The 23,761-nt window shown below is 44.3% G+C and overlaps 1 protein-coding gene across 1 annotated transcript; it reads right to left on the bottom strand.

Annotated features, from left to right (window-relative positions):
• Positions 1 to 2,635: 2,635 nt before the first annotated feature.
• On the bottom strand, positions 2,636 to 22,504 carry prkx (protein kinase X-linked). The gene is made up of 8 exons (XM_034099574.2): positions 21,841 to 22,504; positions 15,714 to 15,882; positions 14,922 to 15,185; positions 11,768 to 11,887; positions 8,501 to 8,596; positions 4,816 to 4,873; positions 3,717 to 3,794; positions 2,636 to 3,587 (listed from the first exon to the last, which is right to left on the bottom strand). The coding sequence occupies exons 1-8, from the start codon at positions 21,980 to 21,982 to the stop codon at positions 3,462 to 3,464; spliced, it is 1,053 nt and encodes a 350-aa protein (XP_033955465.1). The 5' UTR covers positions 21,983 to 22,504; the 3' UTR covers positions 2,636 to 3,461.
• Between the last annotated feature and the right edge of the window lie 1,257 nt (positions 22,505 to 23,761).

The raw sequence follows: 23,761 nt of genomic DNA on the forward strand, positions 1-23,761 counted from the left end.
CCGAAGTTGGCAAAATCCAACGTTTCTTATGAGAAAAATCTAAAAGATAAGTCTTTGGAAAGCGTCTGTGCTCAGTCAAACACTTAGAAAAACAATATGTTGTCATTGCCAGATGTATGAAGTGGTGTTGAGTCATGCTTACCAGACTCTGATTCACTAACGTTTCTCAGACTCTGATTAACAGCCAAGGCAAGCAATATTTCTAACATTAAAGGGATGGTTCAACCAGAAAGTGGTATCTATCATCCAGATGGTTTGGGTTTAATTTCAAGATGAATTGAAGTGCTCACAACAGGAAGAGACATTTCTAAAGTCATCAGCAACTGTGCTTCACATTCATCTGCTGGGTTTGAAATAAAGAGTCTACCTGATCATAAGGCTCCGATGTCAAGGATAAAGAACGGCAGCTGCAATCAAAGTGAGCCACCGGGACCCTCATTAAAGCAGATAAGGCAGATCCTTCAAGAGATAAGCTCCTTTCCTCAGTCCTAGGAACATCTTCATGCTTGCTTTAGCACTTTGTGTTTGAATTAGTGTATTAACTCAACACAAGCCACCACTGAACTTCACTGATACTCTCGGGGAAATGAATTGATTGGACCAAGACATTGTCTCGGAAGAAAGCCTAAGACAATGGGATTAAAAGGAAATCAGTGACAGATTTGTAATCAGATGTAATGGGTAAAGTTGTCCAGATTCTGGGGAGTCAGAAGTTACATACTTAAGTTTGATTTCAGGCAAACTCCATCTGCTGATGAAGACTTTGGAATGCGGTTGAATGCTCTTGAGTTTCAATTATTTTAACTGAACATTTTCTTTACTTTCGTTCCCAGTTCTTCTCTGTCTTTCTCAGACATATTGTTCTGGCCTTAATGATGTGGGGACAGTGCTTAAGTTTAGCGAGGACAACACTAAGCTGAGTCTGGGTGGGGGGGGGGGGGGTTGGAGCCCTCACAACGTGCGCTGATGAAAGGAAGACCAGCAAGCTTTGTCGACATGACCTGGGGGGGTTATTAGAGCGATATCACAGGGCGCGCTAACAAGCACACCCTGTTGTTTGGCCGGGTGGGGCTTCACAGCAACAACAACACCACAAACACCTCGGGACGGGCTCAGGTTACACAGAGCGTGTGCTAACTTTATCTTGAGTGTCTGAGGAATCAATTCTGTCACAAGAAGTGGAGCGAGTGGACACACATGCTGGAGACTGCAGGCAACAGGAAGTTTGAACAGAAGATGGTTCAGAAACTCACAAAGACAGAAGGTAAAAACAGACGGGACACAAGGGGAGAATACTCTTCAAAATAAGATCAACTGAAAGCATTAACAATTAATAAACATAAGAAAACCTCAGGGACAGCAGCCCTAGAAGAGAAATGACCAAAAGAACCTAAGCTAAGACTCAAGGAGGAATTCAAATGGATTATTTTTGATGTAACACTTGGAAGCAATCTGAAAACTTAATCTCTCACATAAAGGAGGTGCTGCACAGCTGCCACCTGCTCCTGCTGGAACACAAGTGATGGGAGCAGAGATTGTGGGCCAACGAGCGAAACAATGATGATTTGCTGCAAATACTTTTGTACTTTTACCTTGGTTACATCTTTGAATGCATTAGTATTGACTTCTTTGTAGACACCATTAGGTTGGTTTACAAGTTAAAAAGTTAAAAACACACAGTTGTAACTTTGATTTGTGTCAACCAGAGCAACCGCAAACATGGCTGATCGCCTCTCTGCTTTTACCTGGCCAAGATGGCGGACACTTTTTGCCTTTTTATGAGCACTTTCTGGGTGATCAGAGCATTTTGCCATACTTCCTTTTGGGACCCTCAAAAGAGTATATCGAAGTACATAAGTACGTGATTTCGAGACACAGAGGAGTTTTTATTACCTCCTGATTTCGATGATTTCCTGTCATAGAGGCCTTCTGGGAAGTATCCCCCCGCACATCAGGCTTTCATTAGCTGACTATCAGTCTGTCATCACTCACGGCCAGACACATGACTCACTGTTCCACTGTAAACACAGAAACCCTGTGTTCAGCTCAGCACATTTACACCATTTTACCTCTGGACTCAGAGGTAGACGGAGGAAATTAGAGATCATGCAGTTAACCCTAATCCGTGTAAAATGTTGGATTAAAATTGTGATTAGCCGTAAAGAGATACAGATGAAAAAAGCAATAGATACAGTCACACCTCTGTCGGAAAACACATGGTCACAGCTGGGAGACGCCACGTCAGCGGTTTCCTGGTGAGGCGGTTAACCAGACAGAAACCACCGACACCTTGCTGCTGTCAGCGCAGGAATTACCCACGATTCTTAATATCCACCATCTGAGCCTCAACATAGGACAAAAAGAGGTGCTGGCAGACATTAATGCTGACTCGTCATTGACTTCACATGCATTCTGTGCCGAGTCGTCCTCAGGAACGTACGGAGTAATGAAGTGTGTATTTAGTCACAGCCGAGAGACAGAGTACACACACCCCTCAACACGTTTTGGGATATTTATTGCTAAAGTTAACATTTTGGGAAATATATTTAACCCCAAATTTCTCCCGTAGGTCTATGGTTTTGAAATGTATGCAAGTCACGTCAGTAATTATATAATGAAGGATGAGGCACAGAAATCACATCATCACTTGTATTTTAATGGCAGCGAACAGAATCACATGACGTCTTCTCAATTAAGGCCAGTATTGTCCTGCTTCTGCACACTGCACTGATGAATACTGACTGTACTGTGTTTGCACCTGTCACCTCGCATAACTCGGCGTTTAAAGCATGACAACATTGATAATGATGACGCTGATAGAGAAGAGAAGGGGCGTGACAGCCATGGGAAAGTGTGCAGTTCATGTGTGGAACAGCTGTGCTAATGACTGAAGCGGCAGCGGGGAATAACAGAGCAGGAAAAACATGGCCGCTCATGTGACGTTCATAGAGTGAGCATTACGCGAGACATCATGCACCTTTTTACAAGTGCTGCGCCTCTTCAAATAAAGTGTCTGACTCGCATACAGTAGAGGGAGTCTTGAAGCACATGAATGACTACTGGCCAGCTGACAGCACCAGTCCTGAGTCACATTACATATGACTGCGTGGACATCATAAAAACATATAAAACATGTAAAAAAAGACCTGAAAATTCTCCTTTTTTAACATATAAAGTAACAGTCTTTTGGTTTTAAAGGAACCACGTTCTTTTTTGCATATGAGCAGGCTCAGAGAAATAAAAAAATGCAAAGGCTCGACTTAAGTCGCATAAATAAAAGTATAAAAAGCTAATCATGTCTACACAGCATCAGGAGGTTGTCTTTAGGAAGGCCATATTGTTATAACAGGTTAAATGGGAGCCCCGCCTTTGATAAATAAGGATTCTCTCCATGATAGCGGCTGTAAGACGTTAAGTATGCTTAGTGATATTCCATCAATAAATTAAGCAAGGCTCAGGGGTCAGAAGCTCTTGAAGACATCCAGGTCCTTCTGAGGCACGGGGGGGTCTTTCTTCCACTCGTCCTCCGGGTACACGTCGAAGTTGGAGGTGTCGCCCTCGTGGGACACTTTGGGAACGATGGGAGGCTGCGGACACAGAGGAACATTCTAGATGATTTTTTTCAGTCCAATCATGAGCATTCTGCCCGTTTTACTTGAACCGTTATATTTCTATAAATATTTTAACTTTTATTATCTTCTTATTTTAGCTCTCACCTTCAGTTTCCTCACAGGAACTCCCTCCCAGTCCACGGTCTTAAACCAGCGGTGTTTCTTCACATCATCCGCTCCGTTCTGTAAATACAAATTAAATAGCTGTAGGAGAGTACTGTACGTATTTTATTTGATATAAATATGTATTTTTGTTCTTGCAATGGACTCACGCCATCATAAAAATAATGATATTTCTCTGAATAAAGTCCTCAGCTGCACTTAACACCATATGTGTATTCCTCTGGGTTGAACTGACACCCTTACATTATGATATCAACCATGAAGTACATCAACAGAGAGATTGAATGTGAGCAGTACTTTTTCAATCATTAAAAACACATATTTTACTCTCCAATCTCTGTCGATTCATCACTGAAAAATAATTAGGTTTTTTTTAATGCGTCATATAAATTCAAAGCTTTATTTAAAGTCTCTAATAATGACTGTCAGAGCGGCGCCTGCAACAGTGTGGAGTTAATGCTCAGCAGAATATTGGCAGCCACAAATCAATACCATCTTGTGTGGGATTATGTGAGTTAATCACAGGCTTACACGAGTGCTTGCTTTATTGGGAGCGGCTCCTCACTGAGGCTAATTGAAACGCTGCAGTACTCCAGTCTGATCACAGCGAGGGGCGAGGGACCACACACACACACACACACACACACACACACACACACACACACACACACACACACACACACACACACACACACACACACACACACACACACACACACACACACACACACACACACACACACACACACACACACACACACACACACACACACACACACACACACACACACACACACACACACACACACACACACACACACACACACACACACACACACACACACACACACACACACACACACACACACACACACACACACACACACACACACACACACACACACACACACACACACACACACACACACACACACACACACCAGGGTGGGATGATAGTTGCTGGCTGTGGACAGTCTCTAATGTGAACCATGTGGCGCTGCAGTCCTGTGCTGCTCCTCACCCTGCTGATGTCACCCCCACCCCCCCTCCTGTGAAATATGTGAGCTGCAGAGGAACTCACCTTCATGTTGCCCAGCCGCCTGGCTCGGTCAATGACCAGGAACTTCTTGATGAGGTCTCTGGGGGAGGGGGGGGGAAGAAAGAGCCAGTGAGTGTGGAGCTGAAAAGTCTCCCTCCTCTCTCCCTGACTAGGAATGACTCTCACCGTGTTCTCCCTGCTCTGTCAACATGACGAATGCCTCCTCAGCACGGGCACGCGGGGGCAGGCTAAGCGACTTGTGACCCTTTGACAATATTTTAATTGAAGAAAGTGAGCCGACAGGAACTTTCTGCGCGCTATAAACCCCGTGCAGGTGAAGCAGACGTTCGTGTGAGGGGACTGCAGATGATTCACAGGGGGCTTTAAAGTGGCAGTGTCGGCTTCCCGATGAAATGCGAGCGCCGCTGACGAACGGAGATAAAGCCGTCGTACCTCACAGCTGACAGCCTCGTAAATACAGACGCATCAGAGATTCATCAGTTTTTGTCTAGATCCTTCCTGGTGATACGTCGCGGAGAAATATATTAATCAGGTCCTGGGGAACTGTGCCTTTTCATTCTTCGAAACTAAGAGAACAGACATTAAAGCATGGAAACATATCCCAGTAGAGGCACACAGTACACCAATGAGGAGGAGGATAGTAGGCTTCTTAATAAGTGTTGTGATTAACTGAATATCTGGCGTTTTAGCATTAATGTGTTAAATGGGAGCGCATCTCTATTAAGATATAACTTAAGATACATCGTTCCTGCAAGATCAAATCTGTATTGTTTCATAGAATCATTGTAATTTAGCGCCGTGAAGAATAATTTGTATCGTTTTCCACCATGGGAGCTCTCTTTGGGGCCTTGTGAATAACTGTAGTCTACACCGGGATGGGGTTTTAACTACGAGGAGAAATTCTTAGAGGATATCATCATTTTTCTTAGAATTTCGTCACATCTTTGTGCTCGGAATCCTTCTGAATACGGGCCAAGACCTTCTCCTCAGAGATGATCCAATGGGATGATCGTGTTGCTCTGTGTCTGATAAATAAAATAAAGTGATAACAGGCCGCTTGTTCCACAGCTGCTTTAGTTTCTCAGAGCATATATATATATTCATTTCAATGTAGAACAGTATTTCTCCTTTCCTGCAACATTTAATTACCGCCTGGTTATCCTTAGAAGTACATTCAAAAATATATGACGTTCTTTCTTGGTATAATTATACTCTAAAGACTGTATTATTCATCAAAGTGTAACAAAGCTCTTTAATATACAAGTGAGCTTCACACCCTTGGGCTCCTTCAAAGTGGGCGTGATGTCGTGCTCAATTAGTAGCTCTTAGCATTTATCGTTAAAGCGCCTTCTGACACATTCTGCTCGGGCAAAAGTGAGTCAAAATAGAGCCATGGAGGACACTGAGGTGGTGCAGGGTGGAGGTCAACACAACATCTCCATAACAAGTCTTTGACCCTAAGCCTGCGGACACAGCGCTCTGCAGCAGCCTTTAAACCAACGACCTGTGGCAGGCAGTGATAGTCTTCCTATAGAGGGTCAATGATGCACGAGCCCCCGATTCTAATGATTTTGGGAGGTCTATACTGAAAGTTGAAGGGGTCATTTCCCACTGAAATTAGTTCAGCTTGAGTTCTGTCCTCGTGCGGGTTGGGTTTCCCGGTGCCTCGGTAAGAAAGGGTGGAAGTGATGCGGCACCCCTTTAACATGGAGGTCAATGAGATCTGCCGGGGGGGGTGACATGGGCCACTGTGTCAGGGCTAATGGAGTGCACACACACACACACGGCCAAAGGGCGCCGAGTCTGTAATCTGGCACATTCCGGCCCCCCCAGCTGCTGTAATGGCCGGTGAGGGGGGGTTAGTGAGTCCCACCTGAAGCTCCATCAGCTGATTCACATCCACAGGGACTATGGACCCCTCCATCATTTCATGTATCATGAATAAATAGTCATTGGAATGGGGGGGGGGGGTGCCTCTGCCATTTCCTGAGTTGCAACATCCTCCCAGAGGCAGGAGGTGTGAATGAGCCCCAGTGGAGCTCCGGCTGCAGCTGAGGACGCTGAGCTCAGATTATTTTGTTTTTGCAGAGGGGGTTTGGAGGTTTCATATTCCAGTTCAAAAGAGTCACAACTTCTTTAGTAAAGTCATTTTTATCTCATTGCAATGTGTCTCCTTCTCCTTCTTTCACTATTGTTGTTATTCTCTACATGTTGCTGCATCGCCTGTGATAGTGGGCTGTATAAATAAAAGGGAAATTATCTGGCAATAGCCAAAGGAACTAGAAGATCATATTATGAATAAAACACCGCTCCAGGTTAGTCAAACTTATTTGAAATGTGAAAAAACACAGCTTGCTGCTTTAGGACTGTCATTGTGTCCACACTCGCTGCTCTCTGGTCCATAAGCTCGACCTATTGATCAGTAAACTCAGCTGATACATGGAGATGTAGAGGGACACTTGAGAGCAGCCTTGTTGATCACACAGTCAAAACACTCTACATCTAAATGGCCAACAGCTGGTTGGTTTTAAACTAAGCCACTGTATTACTCTAGCGCAGTGGTTCTCAAACTTTTTCCGTCAGGGAGAAAGAAAAAAAAGTCAGGCCCCCCCCCCCCCCCCCAACACAAATAGTCAGGCTCAGTGGCGGCGCCAGAGATTTATTTTGGGGGTGCTGTGGGGTAGCTTGACGTTTCATAGAGGGTGCTCAAACATTAATGTACCGGGCGCTACAGTGGAATTTTCTACTACAACACTCCCCACGCATATACACAGTGTTCCCGCAACTGTTACAATGAAGGCTCGATAATCAGCTCACGGCATAAGCTGGGGTCAAGTGCTATTTTTACAGGTGGTGTGTGGACCTCACATAGGGGGGTCCGGGGGCAAGCTCCCCCGGAAGACTTTTAAATATAGAAGTTGAAAGCATCAATCTGGTGCACTTTGAGAGCAACATGAAGAGATCTATGGATACCTCTCAACACCCATTTGAAACAGAACTGTAAACAGATTTACTTTTTCTTTATGGATATTTTACAAATCACCCTTTTAAACTTTACTGTCATATAGTATTTCATACCCGTTTTTCATTTATTCTCTTATTTTTTTACAACTACAACTATATAAACGTGTGCCTCGGAAATAACTGTTTACATTAATGGAGACCAAAACGTTTGAGACCCACTGAGATAACACTGAGAGAGTCCTTTAGCTCACTGAGCCTCTCAGTCTGACAGGAGAGGACTCTCCTCCACTTTGTTGTTAAAAAAACTCCTTATATCCGTTAGCGTAGCTCGCTAGCACCAGAAGCTAACAACAACGATCTCCGGTACCGGTGTGCTCTCTCTCTTTCTCTCTCTCCGTCGCGCACACAAAATGGCTCGTTCCACACACACACAGAGCTTTAATGAAACACAGAGACCCAGACGTAATAGTACTGTATCATATTATTTTCGAATCAATCATTTTTCAAATGATGATTGTTTTTTTCTCTCTTTTATTTGTATAACAATTTTTCCTCCTGGTCTCTCGCGCCCCCCCCCCTGGCATGACTCTGCGCCCCCCACTTTGAGAACCACTGCTCTATAGCCACAAATAATCAAAGGCTAGTTGCCAACCAAGTGATGCAGCAACGTCCCAGCTATGAAAAATAGACATTATGCCTTGGATGAATGTAAACCACACACACGTTTGGCCTGGTGTCTTACTTGACATAGAAATCCAGATGGCGAGGGAATTCCAGTTTCCCGGCCAGGATCTTCTGGTAGATTCCGAACGGATTGTCATCAAAGAATGGCGGGTACCTGAGGAGAGAAAAACATGTGAGCGGTAACAAACATCGTGATGCAAGGAGCCGGTAAGACCCCAGTCCCCCCCACTCTGAACACGTGGGCAGGTGAACATTTAGAGCGTTGGGGGGCAATGATAACTTTGTAGACTTAGTAGACAGAGCGGTCTTTGTTGGAGGCGCTGCACCCCGCTGAATGCTTTCCCAGCTCTCCTGTTCTTCCTCTGCTCCGGCCTGGACAAGTCATTACCCACAAATTACATAATGGTGCCGGGCCTCTGAACGCATTACGCACGGAGCAGACAGGCGCATAATCGCACCGGTTTGTCACACGCCGCACGCCTGCCCAGTGAGAAGCTCCAGAGGCAGGAGACTGTGGGCCGGGGCGTCTGGGAGCCGGCTGCTCACCACAGGCTCCACTCAGCGCTGTCAGAAGGGGGGAATGTGGGTCACTGTGGCAAAATGGGACCGTTTCCTGACTTGTATTATGGGTCAGCAGTGGATGATGTCACATGTGACCAATACATTAAATAATAACAGCGAAATCTAAGTTTTGTAGTACTCTATAGGGTTTCCAGCTAGTACGATTGAAAACTAGCTGATTTTGTGCCGCGCAGTGGTCGTTAATTCAGCTTTCAACAAATACAACTCCATTAGAATCCTCTCACAGTGGCTTCATTAGTGACCGCGGAAGCTCTCAAGGATTTGACATCTCCTGACCATTTAGTAACGTCCCTCAGCGCTCACAGAGAATGACCTTGGCATGACTTGTACTCACACGAGAGCATTGTGAGAAAGATTCGTGCACTGGAAAGAGGCTTAGTGCGCAGATCATTAATTCTCCAAAGGGATTATCTTTTATTTGAATGTCCCCGTTTGCTTTCCATTGGAACCCAGCTCAGGAAGACATTTTATTTTTAGCCTGAATTCTACAACAAGTGGAGGAATAACAAAACGATCAGTGCATTGATTATTCCTCGCCACAGCTTTTGTATGAGGACAGAATAGAGTGATGCAGGGATGACGTATTCTTGTAAACAGACCAGGAAGTTAGAATCATTAGGGCTCCCGCAACAACAATCTATGGGATCTTTTTAATTTATTGGATTTAGCAGAAAACACAATTCTGTGATCTCTGGAGGGGAAATGCAATCTCAAGAATCAGAAAGCTAACGTTAGGCTATAAAGGAACTATATCACGGCACAACCGCTAAGCTAAAGGCGGCTAATGTGCAGCATTATGTTCAGCAGACTCATTAAGCCACTTGTTAGTATCCCATGTTTTTAGGACATATATAAGCTTCAGACGTTTACTGGTGGGTTATTTACCGACGTGAACATTTCAACAGACCTTATTTCAGGCGTGTAACCAAAAACACATTGACTTTGAGACTAGGGAACCAGAAGAGCTAAAATTCGGACTTATTTCTGGGGTTTTAGGACTCATTCCTGCACCAGTCAATGGCTGCTGCAGTCTCCTGGAACGTATCCAAGATTGAAACTTTTGTTCTCGTTTCTGTCCGAGGGTTGATTCGTGTTAAAGGGGAGCAGAGAGTTGAGAGGAAGGAGGCCCAGAGCTTAACCGTCTGTCCCGAGCCCGAATGCCTCCTGCTCCGTGACAGCGTGACAGTGTTCCTCCATCTCTAATCATCAGGCTGCCGCCGCCGCACTGAACTGAGCGCTGACCGGGGAACAAGGTCAGTGCTCAGTTCAGTGTCTCATGTGAGAGACATGAGGCGGGTCAATTTCATTTTGGAGCACTCAACCCAGAAAATGAAGTCTGGGAATAGACATGCTTTGATTGAGTTGGGATTAAATTCGGTTTAAATACTTTTTGACGCAACGTATTTCAATAATTAACATGAAAGCGACCCCGAGTGAACCCCGGGCTTTCCTTCAAACTGAAGCAGAGCTCGGCCTGGGGGAGGCACATTGTTAGTGAGAGGAGTCAGCCACGGGATGATTGGTTTCCTTTAAAAGCAGAAATCTGGCCCCGCAGGCAGGATTATGGAGGGAAGAGTCACTCTTTTCCTTCTACTCTCTCGTGGCTTCCTCCCCTAGGGGCCCGGACCCTTTACTGAATGTGCTTTTTGCACTTCACCCCAGAGCAGGATGATGTACCACGCTAACTTTTTCAGAAGCAGCCGCGACATTCTTGGATCAGGACCTCTGACGGACAGCTACACAATACCTCAGGATGAAGAGGGCTCTTTGTCTGAGGGATGTTACAGTACAGAGACAGCGTCCTGCCTCTGAGCAATGACGAGGGAAGGTCACATTCTTTACGCACATCTAAAAGCCACTGAGCTTTTCCTACCGGGATATAAAGAAGCTTCCAGAAAGACGCTCCATGTTTGGAATGTAAAGCTGTACGGTGCTTTTCAGATAGAGTGCTGCAGGAATGAGTCCTAAACCCCAAAATGTGTTAGCATCTCAGCATCTTCTGAGTCCCCTCGTGTCTTCCCTCATTTGTCGTTCTCGGTTTTGTTCTATAACAGAAAATACGTCTGCAAATACGCCACTAGTGAATGTCTTAAACTTATTTGTGACTAATCGAGACTACTAAATGTCATCACTCCGAACATTAGCCACCAGAGCATGGTCCCCACGAGCTAATGGTGTTAGCCATGAGCCAGACGGATGAGCTAACGCCGTTAAGCTAGCTCAACACCTGGACAAATAGGTCCAAAGTATCTCCGTGTAGAGAGAACAGTTTTTCCCCTAATGTCAATTTGGTGAAAGAGAGACTGAGTGAGTGCTCTGAAGTGTGCCAGAGACAGGGGAAATCAATGTCATTGTTCTTCATCTACATCAATGATCCCATTCTCTGCAGTATCCCATCAGCAGACTGAATACAGTCCCCACACCGAGACAATGGCAGATGTACAATTATTGAAATAATGTGCTCAGCCCTCTCCGTTCTGTCACTCACTTTCTGTTGCAGGGTTGTCATGGTGGATTGCATCACTGGTGTGCAGGTGATTGTGTCCACAAAGTGTGTCTATGCAATCGCCTCGGTGTGTGTTACTCTCTACACAGACCAACACTTTTCTAAAGCACTGAAACTAACTTCTAAAGTTGCTCTGTTGGAGTTACCGTTGCTCCGATGGAGGAGAGCGCCCCCCGGTGTCAGTGTGGCTTGTGTGTGTGTGTGTGTGTGTGTGCGCGCGTACAGTGCAGCACTCACCCAGCCAGCATCTCAAAGATGAGAATGCCCAGAGCCCACCAGTCCACCGCCCGGCCGTGACCTTTGCTCTGGATGACCTCAGGAGCCAGGTACTCCGGAGTCCCACACAGAGTCCAGGTCCTGAACACACACAGAAGGAGACATGAGCTTTGTAGAAGAAGAATTGAAGTTAATAAGTTAATTAGCACAAACCAAACATTCTGAAGGGACAGCTTCTCCAATTCAATTAGGATAACCGTCTTCATTGTAATGATCTTTTAAGGATTTGGTCGGGTGCCATTTTTGTTTTTCTTCATGATTTGTTTCATTCATCAAATGTTTGAAATATCTAGCCATCTATCTAACAGTTCGATCACCAGCCCCTGCAGTCTCCAAGTTGAGTGTCCTTGTGGAAAAATGCTTCACAACAAATTGCTTCTGTAGGCATGCCAATGGTATTAGGCATATATACTATCTTTGGATAACAAGCAATGTAATGGTAATTGATAGCCTCAGTGTGTAAATAGAGATGGTCATGGGGAAGAGAACACTGCGGGTAAAGTGACCCGCACAGGCCACCTGATCCACCATCTCTATATTACTATAAGGGTATGACCCATGTGTGTGTGGATCCAGAATGAAGTCAGAATGGAAGCATGGACAATAAGTGAAGGCTGTGTGTGAGCAATAAGAGGAGCTCTGCAGCAGACTGTGTGTGTGTGTGTGTGTGTGTGTGTGTGTGTGTGTGTGTGTGTGTGTGTGGCAGTGTTGCCTGACAGCCCCTCGTCCTCTGATGAAGAGCACTCGGCCCGGCGCCAGCCTTTCATCGTCTGTCTCCGACATCACCTGCCTAATGACCTCTTTGGGCCAGTTGCCACGGCGACGTTAATTTGTATGGAAATGATGTTGGTCCTGGAGGAGGGCTGCGGAGGGGATTAAAGCGAAGGGGGTGTGTGATGGCGTCTGCCAGCAGGGGGCAGTGTGGCAGCATCACCTCCTCAACATGGAGGTAAAAGACAGTCTTCCTGTTTATTCGACGCTGCTGCCCTCCATTTCTAGAAGTGGGTCACTCGCCCATCAGAGGTTTCTACTCCCCATCTGCTCTCGTAAAATGTAATCGTACTCCATGATGTTTACATGTCAGCAGGGTCAACTCCCCAGTGCAAATATAATGCGTCTCCTCTACTGTGCATCCTTTCAATTGTCACAGGTCAACAGGAGGCTTTTCTGAATCAGACTAAATGAAATCATTCGGGGTCCTTCAGAAGCACTGCCTTGGTTTCTTGGAGTTAGGAGGATCCCCCTTTTATCTCACAAGAAAATATGAGCTTGATAAGAACACACAGGACATTAGCCCCATTCCTCTACGATCCAACACTTGATTTCCCAACAGAGGTTTACAACTAATTACAAAATGGCCCAACCCCATTAAGTACAAAGAGGAAAAAGGAGGGAAACTGGTCCAGAAACGTGTTGGATGACATTCCTTTCCTGAATGTTCTCGGTAAAATATCTTCTGTCACCTCCTCCTCCTCGTTGCGGACTCCAATCCATCAATTGTACAAATCAGCATAACTACAGACGCTGCCAACAGAAGGCTTTGAGACTATAGGCGCGTTCACACTGCGGTACTTTTCCCACAAAGGTTCATGCGAACTTAGTTCATGCGAACTCTTTAGTTCTCATGAACTAAGTACAGATCGCGTTCACACCGGAAAAAGTCCCTGGGGGAGGATTAGGCAAATGAAGCCGCTGACGTCACTTCTTCTTCTTCTGCTTTGGGTTTACTGGCAGGCCGCAAACAACTTCACGGCGTATACTGCCGCCCAAAGTCTTCCGAGTAAATCGCCAGAACGCCGACACCTCCTCATCTCCACCGCTCCCATGTTTTATTTTGTGTTGCCATAAGTTAGTCTCTCTGCGTTTCTGCGCTGGGCTAATGCTAATGCTAATGCGAGGATAATAAAATGGCGGCTTCACAAAACTTTTTGGGAGTTTTACGGGGCGTGGTTTGCAATCCGCCCAGCCAATCAGACATATAGCTCTTTTCTCACAAAAGAGCCGCTCGAAAGTCCCTGCTCTCTAGCAGGGACTTTCGAGGGGGTAAAAAGGTTCGCACTAATTTTAGTACCGGCTCTTTTTGGTGTGAACGCGATCATGAACTAAGTTCGCATGAACCTTTGTGGGAAAAGTACCGCAGTGTGAATGCGCCTTATGCAACAATCCAAGAAAGACCGTAGGCCTTACACATGAGATCTTACGTCAAGGATGTTTCTATTATTTTTCAGACCTCTTCATCAACTAGATTTCTGTGCATTAAAAAAAGGTTCAAATCTTTAAATAATTAAGGTAGTCTTGGACTCGTCAACCGACGCATGACCTCCAGACAACACCGAGTCTCGGAAGGGATTTCCAGCAAATCCTCACTGTACAGCTGAATGGAGGAGTAGCTAGCTCAGCACAGAGGGACTGTACAGTAGAGCTTTGCATTTCACTCCCTACTGACAGTCAATGCAGCCACAAACACCGTGAGCTGAGAGCCGGAGCTGCACACACGGCAGGGGGCAAAAGGAACGGTTGTATGAGGAAAAGATGCCAGTATTAAATCCACTGTCACCAGCAGCACATCCACACGAGAGTGCGTGTCAATGCCTGTGCACTGGGACGACTATCAGTTCATTCTGTACGCTTGCCTGATTAGACATTCACCTTATTTATTGATGAGTAAACAGAATCATGAAGTATATATGTAAGCTTATAAGAAATCTTGTCCATGCTCATCTGAGAACCAGTGACTGATACCTTTATTTGAAGTGTTCAACCCCTCTGTTCAAAATCATTAAAGCACTGAATCAAAACAGCTGCTAATTAACTTTCTGTACATCAACAAATATACTAAGAGCTGAGGTCAGATCACAACCCACGAACAATTACTCATGAGTAGATGCTTAAAAAAAGAGTTCCTACGCTGCTACCGATCCTATAAATACATTGTAGTAGTTATTGGCTCCTAAAAATTCAGATTATACAGAATATCTTTTGAATCACTTGAAGATCTTGACTATTTATTAACAGTTTTTATGTCCCTTAATGTATATATCTCCGCTTGCTTATATCCTGATCCTCTCAATGTTAACTTTGTGGTCTAAATGGATGCTAAAGTCGTTTCTTTCACCTGTCAGAGAGCTTCTTAGCGAATCCGAAGTCTGTGAGGCGGATGTGTCCTTCGCTGTCCAGCAGGATGTTCTCGGGCTTCAGGTCCCGGTACACGATCTCTTTGGAGTGGAGGTACTCGATGGCGCACACGATCTCGGCGCTGTAGAAGAGGCCCGTGGCGTTGCTGAAGCGTCCGCGGCTGCGCAGGAAGCTGAACAGCTCCCCGCCAGGCACGAAGTCCATCAGCATGTACAGGAAGCGCTCGTCGTGGTGGGTCCAGAAGCTGGGGAGGAACAATGAGGTCTCTTTAATAAACACTTATGCTTTAGTGGTGACTTCTGCAGGGTGAAACTGTTAAAGTAGTCCCGAGCGGAGGAAATCCGATAAAATAAGCGGCAGCATCCGTCTCACACTCTGCTATCCCCCAGTGGGCTCTGGAGCGGTGTGATACAACTATCTCAGATGGAGGGGCACTTGAGAGGAATAAAACAAGAGAGCAGTGTCACTGATGAAGACGGAGAGTGCTCCAGTGTTTTCCATAAGTGCTGGCTGCTGGCCACAGAGACGATTACAGAGTCTTTGCTACGCGGATATTTCATCTCCACACTTCCTTTGCTTCTGCTGCTTTCTGAAGCCTCGACTATGTGCTGTGTTCCAACACTTATCTGATTAATCCCTGTACTGCCGTCTGTATATGTTACTGGGATCCTTACACAACAGATAAGTGCCGAGCTGATGAATAAATAATGGTAGCACAGAATGTCAAAGGTATGGTGGACGTCATGGAGTCTGATTAACAGAAAAGACTCACAGGCGGATGAGGAAGGGGTGGTTGACCTCCGTCAGCACCTCCTTCTCGTTGTGGACGTGCTGCTCCTGCTTCAGCCGGATCACGTCGGGGATCTTCATCTGCTTCAGGGCGAAGAAAGCCCGGCTCTGCTTGTCCTTCACCAGGAACACTCGGCCAAAAGTCCCGGTGCCTGAGGAGGGGTGACAAGGGGGGGGGGGGGGGGGGGGAGATTAGGAATCCACAAGACACAGGGCAACTAGACCATGACAAATAAAGGCTTATTTATTTAGTCTACATGCATGTATTAGGTCTGGGTGCTCTGTCCTTGCAATGCAGGAGAAAAAAGTTGTCAAGAACAGAAGTAAAAATGGTACACATTATAAATAAATTAAATAAATACACATTATCAGCGAACGACTCCATTTAAGATCTTAGAATCTAGTCATTTCAATGTCTTTAAAACCTTGTGGACATAATTCTGAGACTTTTGGTCAGATTCTTAAAATGTAATCACTTTTGTCCCTAATCCTCTTCCGTAGACCTCAGTGGACTTCCCTTCAGGGTGTTCCCGACTTATTGCAGTTCACGAGAAACGACTGACAGTTGATTTAATGTTATCTGCTTCCCTTCTTGAATGCTCTTACATCGATATTGGCATCGGGCTCAACAATCTGATGAAATTATGACAGGCGGTTATTGCCCGTGCATGTAGAAACACACACTTACGGTACAGTGTCTGCCTCCAGGGCCCCACATCAGAGTTCACTCAGTGTATTCTCTCTCCGTCTGCCTTTGTGGGCATGTCAGTAATATTCTCTCTGACTGCCGTTTGTATTCTGATATGAAAGACGATCACAGCTCCTCAAATGGTACCCTGGTGCAGTGAGAAACAACACTCCATTTATATGTATGCTTCTAAAAAGGTAGGTCGTGTTTGTGTCTACTAAAAGGTGTCCTGTGGAGCTGCCAACACCCCCTTCTCTGTGGGAGGGGTCGGAAGGAGTGTACAAACAGCTCGGGGTAAGAAGAGGTGTGTTTGCTTTCCTGCTGAAGACGAGGGGAAGCTGATAGGTGGCTGATGACAGTGTGTGATGTAACACTGAGGGCCCTTCTCACTTCGGTTAAATGGATTCCTTGCGTCCCTCACTTGCGTCGTTTCCCTGTGACTAGTCCCTCCCACTAGGGAAGCAAGGAGAGACGCAAGGAAACCACGAGAAGCAGGGAAATGAGTTTTAAGAGCAATGGGACGTCCTTTCCTCCGGAGCTTCACGTGAAGCGACGTCCGTTTGTGATGACGCCGCACAGCTGACCGTCTGACAGCAGCTCTGTCCCCGTTATTTCCACACACACCCCCGCCTCTGTTAGTACACATTTACTGACACAAACATTTGTATCTGTTGTAGACCCCAATACATTAAATAAAATAAGAACTCATTCTCAAAAAAGATAAACGCCATTCTTAAAATGTATAAATGAAAAAAGCGATCATGAAAATGTTTCCAATAAATGAAGAAAATGATTTTTGACCACTTTGTTGTTCAGATATATCACATATCTGAAACAAAACACGGTATAAACTGAGGAGGGACTCTCGTGAGGTTCATGCATTTTCTTCACTCCGCTGGGAAACTGCTCTCATGTCAAGAAGCATCAGATCAGTGCATGCACTGCCTCGTCCAATCAGTGAGCGATACACAGTAAGGGGGCGGGGCGAGTGTCTGAGGATTTCATCGAAGGATGGTCTGGTGGTTCCTCGGTTATAGCTCCTCCATTATCGCTCCTCGCTCCTCCGGCAGAAATAAGGCCATGGGGACGCTACTCAAGATGGCGCAGACAAATCAACTTCCGGAGAGACCGAGACCGAGGAGCGAGGAAATAGAGGTTTCTCAATACTCAAATTTCCCCTCCTCGACTCCTCGGTCCTCCGGTAGTGACCCGGAAATGAATTTCAGCGCGCCATTTTGAAGGACATCTCATTTCTCTAAATGCACTTCGAGGACCGAGCATCGAGCGTCGAGGAGGCTCTCTGGAGGAGCTATAACCGAGGAGACACTGATGGGTCCTCCACGGCTCCTCCGCGGATGCATTTCCGGGAACGGTGGAGGCGTGACGCACGGCCGGACTTATCTCAGCCAATGACAGCTCTGCATGCATCCCCTGGATATTATTGTAGAAACTGCTTTCATCGCAACGCGATATTTACAGTGAGAACAGCTGTGAGGTCCGTGCAGAAAGCAGAGCAAAATATATATCACTCAGTATAACAGGCCTACATTACTCTCTGTATTTGAATGCTGTAGTTTAGTAGATATCGACAAACAAAGAGTCGATATTTTTCTAAGACCATTTAGTGCTTCACATAATAAAATACACAACGGTTGTAGCTAGGCTGATTATGGTTTAGGAGCTGTAGGTGTGTGTGTGTGGTACAGTGTGTGTGTTGTACAGTGTGTAGATGCGGTGGACAGACGGGTCTCAGTTGGTTTGGTGTCCTATGCTTACTTTTAATATTTGTAAATACAACTTTTGGCCCGTAATTTCAATTCCCCATTTCAGCGACCAGAGAGAGGGGGGGATATATCCAGTCTCTGATTGTGTTACGTTATTATGAGAGTGCTCTCATACTTGTTTGATTCTGAAATTGTATATATTTATATAAATATATGTGTGTGTGTCCGCATCTGTAGCCTGTGTTCATGTTAACCTGTCTCATTATACCGCACTGTGAATGAATTAAAAGTAAATATATAAGTCACCATGAACACATCTGTCCATCAGACAGAGGGTTGCCGTGCCTCCTGTCATCATTAATGGACGTCTCTTTAAAATGACCGCTCAGAGGAGAGGAGTTCTCATTTCTCTAAGCGCCTGCTGCTTCCCCTCCTCTCTCCTCGGTTCCCCTCCTCTCTCCTCGGTTCCCCTCCGCTCGAATCTCCTGTGGGCGGCACCGAGTCTCGAGGATAGGAGTCGAGGAGGGGAAATTTGAGTATCGAGAAACCTCTAATGAAAAATAAGAGAAGTGAGAAGGGCCCCTGACTGAGTCACACGTGGAGCTGATGCAGCCTCCTAATGAAATGCCGGCTGTCTCGCTCCTCTCAACAATCAACCTTTGTTTCAGGGTATGGTGTTGCCATGGCAACAAAGAAGCAGCAGCGCCCCCGTTCTGTCAGGCGATTACCTCATATCCCCGTGATGTCAAACTTTTCAAGCAACAAATAAACAACAACGTGCTACACTGGTGTAACCTTTCACCTGCTGAACAAGGCCTGCATTGTGTGACAGTCTGAACAGATACTCAAGAAGAGAGAAAAACAACATGACGTGCCAGCGATTGTAAATCATGGTGTTTTCTATCCAAGCAGGGACGGAGGAATCAGACTCAACCGAGAAAAGGCCAGCTGATTTCTGGGAGTTATGTACCGTCAGATGAAACTGGGTCATCCCCACTCCTCTTCCACCTGCTCTGTTTCGGGGCCTAAGGGAAACAAATGCACCGCGCGCTACTTTAATGAGCAACATATTCCACTTTGCCGGATCCCTAAATGCCGTGTTGGAGATGCCGATGAACTCATTGGCTCTGACCGAGTGCTACCACAGCATGATTTCAATGACAATTAAACAACAGCAGGGCCAGTAAAGAGCTTTAGCGGATTTGTTTTAGGCAGCAAATTCCTCTCACCACACAAAATGGCTTGGCAAATTGGATTGTTTTGTTGTTGCATGCAGCTCATAAGCTCTCTCCCAACAGCGCAGGATGGATGCTGCTGCACACCTCGCTGACATGCAGTAAGCTCAGTGGCTTAATGCATATTGCTGAGCGACATGTCTTCCACAAGCATGAGATCATAACTCACGATGGATGTTAAATCTGCCTGCAGAATCAAGCTACTACCGGTAATGAAAAAAGGTCAGAGGAACGCAGTGACACCCCTCAATCTACTCACCATCCGGCCTTTTAAAATGGCAGGAAAGGCTTCATGACAAACGTGCATTTCGTTTCAATATCTTGACAAACATGACATTTTACCTGCTGAACTAGCTTTGAGATGAAAACATCCCAAAGTTCCCTCCAGAGTGACTTCAGTTATGCAAGCTTTGCTGCATTGTGGAAGTTTGAATATTGTCATTTCCATCTAGCCTGTTTAATTGGCTGATTTGCATAAAAATGCTTGGATGAATCCACAGCAATTTTAGAAGAAGCTATTTAAAAGAAATCTATGCTGCATAGCGAGAATTCAAACATTGTTTCAGCTAACTATTTGAATATGCATGGACACTCCTTTGCCGACGGCCACTTGATTTGTATGAGAGCTGGCATTGCAATGAACAGCATGGATTTAGGTGTAGTGCTCATTTGTATTGCGAATAATTGCATAATAGAGACACCTGAAGCATTGAAACATCCAACGGCACATGCTGTATCCTGTTCGAGCAACTTCCAAGACACCTGAGCTGGAATGTCATTCAAGTCAAAAATAGTGATGCACATGGCAAGTAAGAGTGCTCCGACTATTTTATATATGGACATTTTTGAGAGAAGAAAACATAGTCATTAAAACAAGAATCCAAAATGATTCACACTGGGCGTACAAACAAGCTCAAATCAAAGTTTGAAAATATTTCAGGAATAATAATGATGCTATGTCCAGATATTAAAATTCCATCAGAACAGCAACAGTTTTAAGAACTCTAAATCAGTACCGTACCTGAGCCTGGATTACACCATGATATCATAGCTTTTTTCTTAACCTTGACAGAGCTCCTACGAAGATTTTCTGCAGCTGATTTGATTGGCTTAGGAGTACTAAATACATATGTGTTAAATCAGTGAGTTGTACCCTTTATTATTGTGTTAAGATCTCTTTAAAATGAGCTATCTAACCTGGCTGTGAAATCGGGTGATTTATGTGCCATTGTTCATGGTATTTTATTATTATTATTTTGAAGGTAGATCTGTATTGGTGCAAGCTTTTTGCCTTGATTCCTTTTCCTTGAGTCACTCCTTGAGTCAGCGAAGGGTGGACCCGGGGGAAGCTGTTGTGTAATCCCAGGATGTAGGTGTGATTCTTTTAACTTTAACGGTACTGACTAACTCCTGAAGGGCAGGTAGGTCGTTGCCTGAATGCCTCGTCACAAACTGGCCGGAGAACATACCGCTCTCACATGGAACATGACTTTGGGCTGTTTCTGTTCTGAAAACCGACATCAAACTCTGATTTAGAAAAGTATTTTGATGAAAGCGCGATACATCTATTCCTCTAGTTTGTTGAAAACCAACCTCAGCAGCTTCGTACAAACTAAATGTGGGTAAAAGTAGATCAGCTGTGACTGGGTGACATTGATAAACAACTGATGTCAGTTCAGATGATATCCTGAAAGCACTATATCAAAAAGGGAGCTGCCACATTTATCTCAATATCATCAGTACATGATTATGAACCATCAGTATGACCCAGTTGGAGATGCTGGACTTGTGGACTAAGCTTCCAGCCGATTGGTTGGTTGGATGTCTTGTTAAATGTCACTGGTTATTGTAGCTATTGGGATTAATACTATTGAAAACCTTAATACACGGACACATCTGATTCCAATCACATGACAGAAAAATGGTTATCACTGTTATATGATTTGATGGACCATCTTAGACAGTGACAACATTTCACGTGTTGTTAACACAACAATCCTACTAGAACTATGCTTCAATGAAATACAGAAAACTAACCATGAAGCGTGATGAAAAGGACACATTTGAACTGTTCTATAAGCATCGCACAGTATATTTTTTATATTGTTTATTTAGAAGAAATAATTGCCAAATGACTAGGAAATTAAAACGAAAGCATTGGTTGATTTATTATATATTTTAAAGATTTTTTTTTTTTTTTAATCAAGCCTCTCAATTTGACATATCTGTTTTTTTAATGTTTAACACTTCATATAAATTGTATTAAAACAAATTCCATTTTATTTGTGGGATTATGCTTCCATAAACCAAATAAACTCAGTCATCAAATATTAAATGAACACTATCATTAGTTGCAGATCTACTGGACCATTGTAATACTAATTACTACAGTTTGGAGGTTTAATACCCACAATACTGTATTATCTCATACATTGATTTGTTAAGTGCATTGCGGTCACTCACCCACTGTGGCCAGGGTCTCCAGGTCATCCAGGCTGTAAATCCTGTTATTTGGGGATGGTTCTCCAGCCGAACTGCTGCTCTTACTTTCCTTCAGTAGGTTTGTCTCACTGTTGACTCCCACCTTTGCTTTGGAGGACGCCATTTCTTCTTTCTTTCAAGACGAGTTGACTATTTGGGTTGAGAAGTTTGCAGTGGGACACACTCAGAGTTCATGTCTCCTCATCTTCTTTGTTGGTCGTTAGCTGTGGCGGTGCTGCTTGTTGTCCGATAGAGACGACTTCCACATTGAATACGTGAGCAGAATTAATAGCCAACTTGTTTGTTTAGAAGTTTAGGTAACAAAGAGACAATAGAAACTGAATAAACCGACATAAGTGAGACAAAGAAGCTAGTGGCAGGTGCAGTGCACTGGTATGTAGCGTTAGCAGCTAACCGCCAACAGAGGGCTGAACACCGCTACACTCACTGGAGGAATGAGAGGGAAGCTCCGGTATAAACGTCTTAAAGTCAAGGATAACACATGTTTTGAAAACCGAACTAACTCGATAAGTCTCGTGGCTTTTCCGCCTCAACTTTCCTGTTTTTCTCCATTATTTACTCTGCCACAACAACAGACCTCACCCAGCGGCTCTCCGGTGTCCACATCAACCAGGAAGAGACGGTGGCTACATAACTTCCGGTCCGGACTTTCAAAAGAATGGATATTTATCAGCATGGTAACGTTTATTAAGTCAGGCTAAGGTCCAAAGAGACATTTATTGTTTCCTTTTAGAGAAAAATGTGTTCTAGACCAAAATAAAACAAAACTGTTTCCCTAAAAGATTAACTGAACTAGTAATTTCTTAAAGTTGCACATGTATTTTGTGCTAAACTGTATGACTTCCTGTATTGTCAACTTGACTATATGTAACTTGACACAGCTGGAACAGAGTGGCTGCATGTTGACAAAAATCGACCAATAAGAACGAAGCTGTACAGGGACTTTAACCAATCATCTGCGATGAAGGGTGTGGTCATTAAAAAAAAGCTATGATTAACCATAACGAGGTCCAAAATTAATTTAAATCAACGAAAGCTACAGCTAATAACATGGGTATGAATAATGTCTTTTAAATCGACTAATTCACAACAAGCATTTTATTTGAATATGATTAAAGCAAAGTAAATAGTTAAACAATTGGATTCACACATTCTTGTCAGTTTAAATTGATAAATACAAATGCAAATGTGGTCCATGTGTCTATCCAGCATATCAGCTTGATACAACACATCATAACGAGTAGCAGCCAAACATGAAATTGTCATGACATTTGGTTGAATATGCATAGGTGACCCTTTGACCTTTGCCAACATTGAGTCAAAATCTTGGCATCTTATTTTTGATTGATGATGATTTAACCTGCCAACAGTTTAGGAACACCTTTCCTAGTAAGCTTATACTCAATAATAAAATAGAGATTTTGATTAGTGCCACCTCAAACAAAGCTTTTTTTTAAATCATGATTTCAAATACCCAAAGGATTATCAGCCTCCTTTAAATATCCTATGGGTGCAGGCTATTTTTGGACACCGGGTTCAAGGTGTCACGGGGTTAGAAGAGGAAACTCAAGACGTGTGCCACTGCCATGAACTTAAAATACTCCACAGGCCTGGGTGGACGCTGTGACTGCTCAGGATTTATTTATTGAAATATGTCTCGAGGTGTAGCAGCTCTGCTTGTTCTGTCTGTCGTACAAATAAATATTTTACACTGACATAACTCTCCTTCAGTATTCCATTCATCCCCAATAAAGTCTAAATAAAACAGCACGTCTGCAAAACAGAGCTATTTAAAAAGCACATTAATTTTAATCAAACATAACTCAGATTTGCACATTCAGAGATTTTATAGTGTGAATGTTTTCTGACCACATTAGCGATG

This window comes from Pseudochaenichthys georgianus, chromosome 2 (assembly GCF_902827115.2).
Source record: "Pseudochaenichthys georgianus chromosome 2, fPseGeo1.2, whole genome shotgun sequence".
In the NCBI taxonomy this organism is placed as follows: Eukaryota; Metazoa; Chordata; class Actinopteri; order Perciformes; family Channichthyidae; genus Pseudochaenichthys; species Pseudochaenichthys georgianus.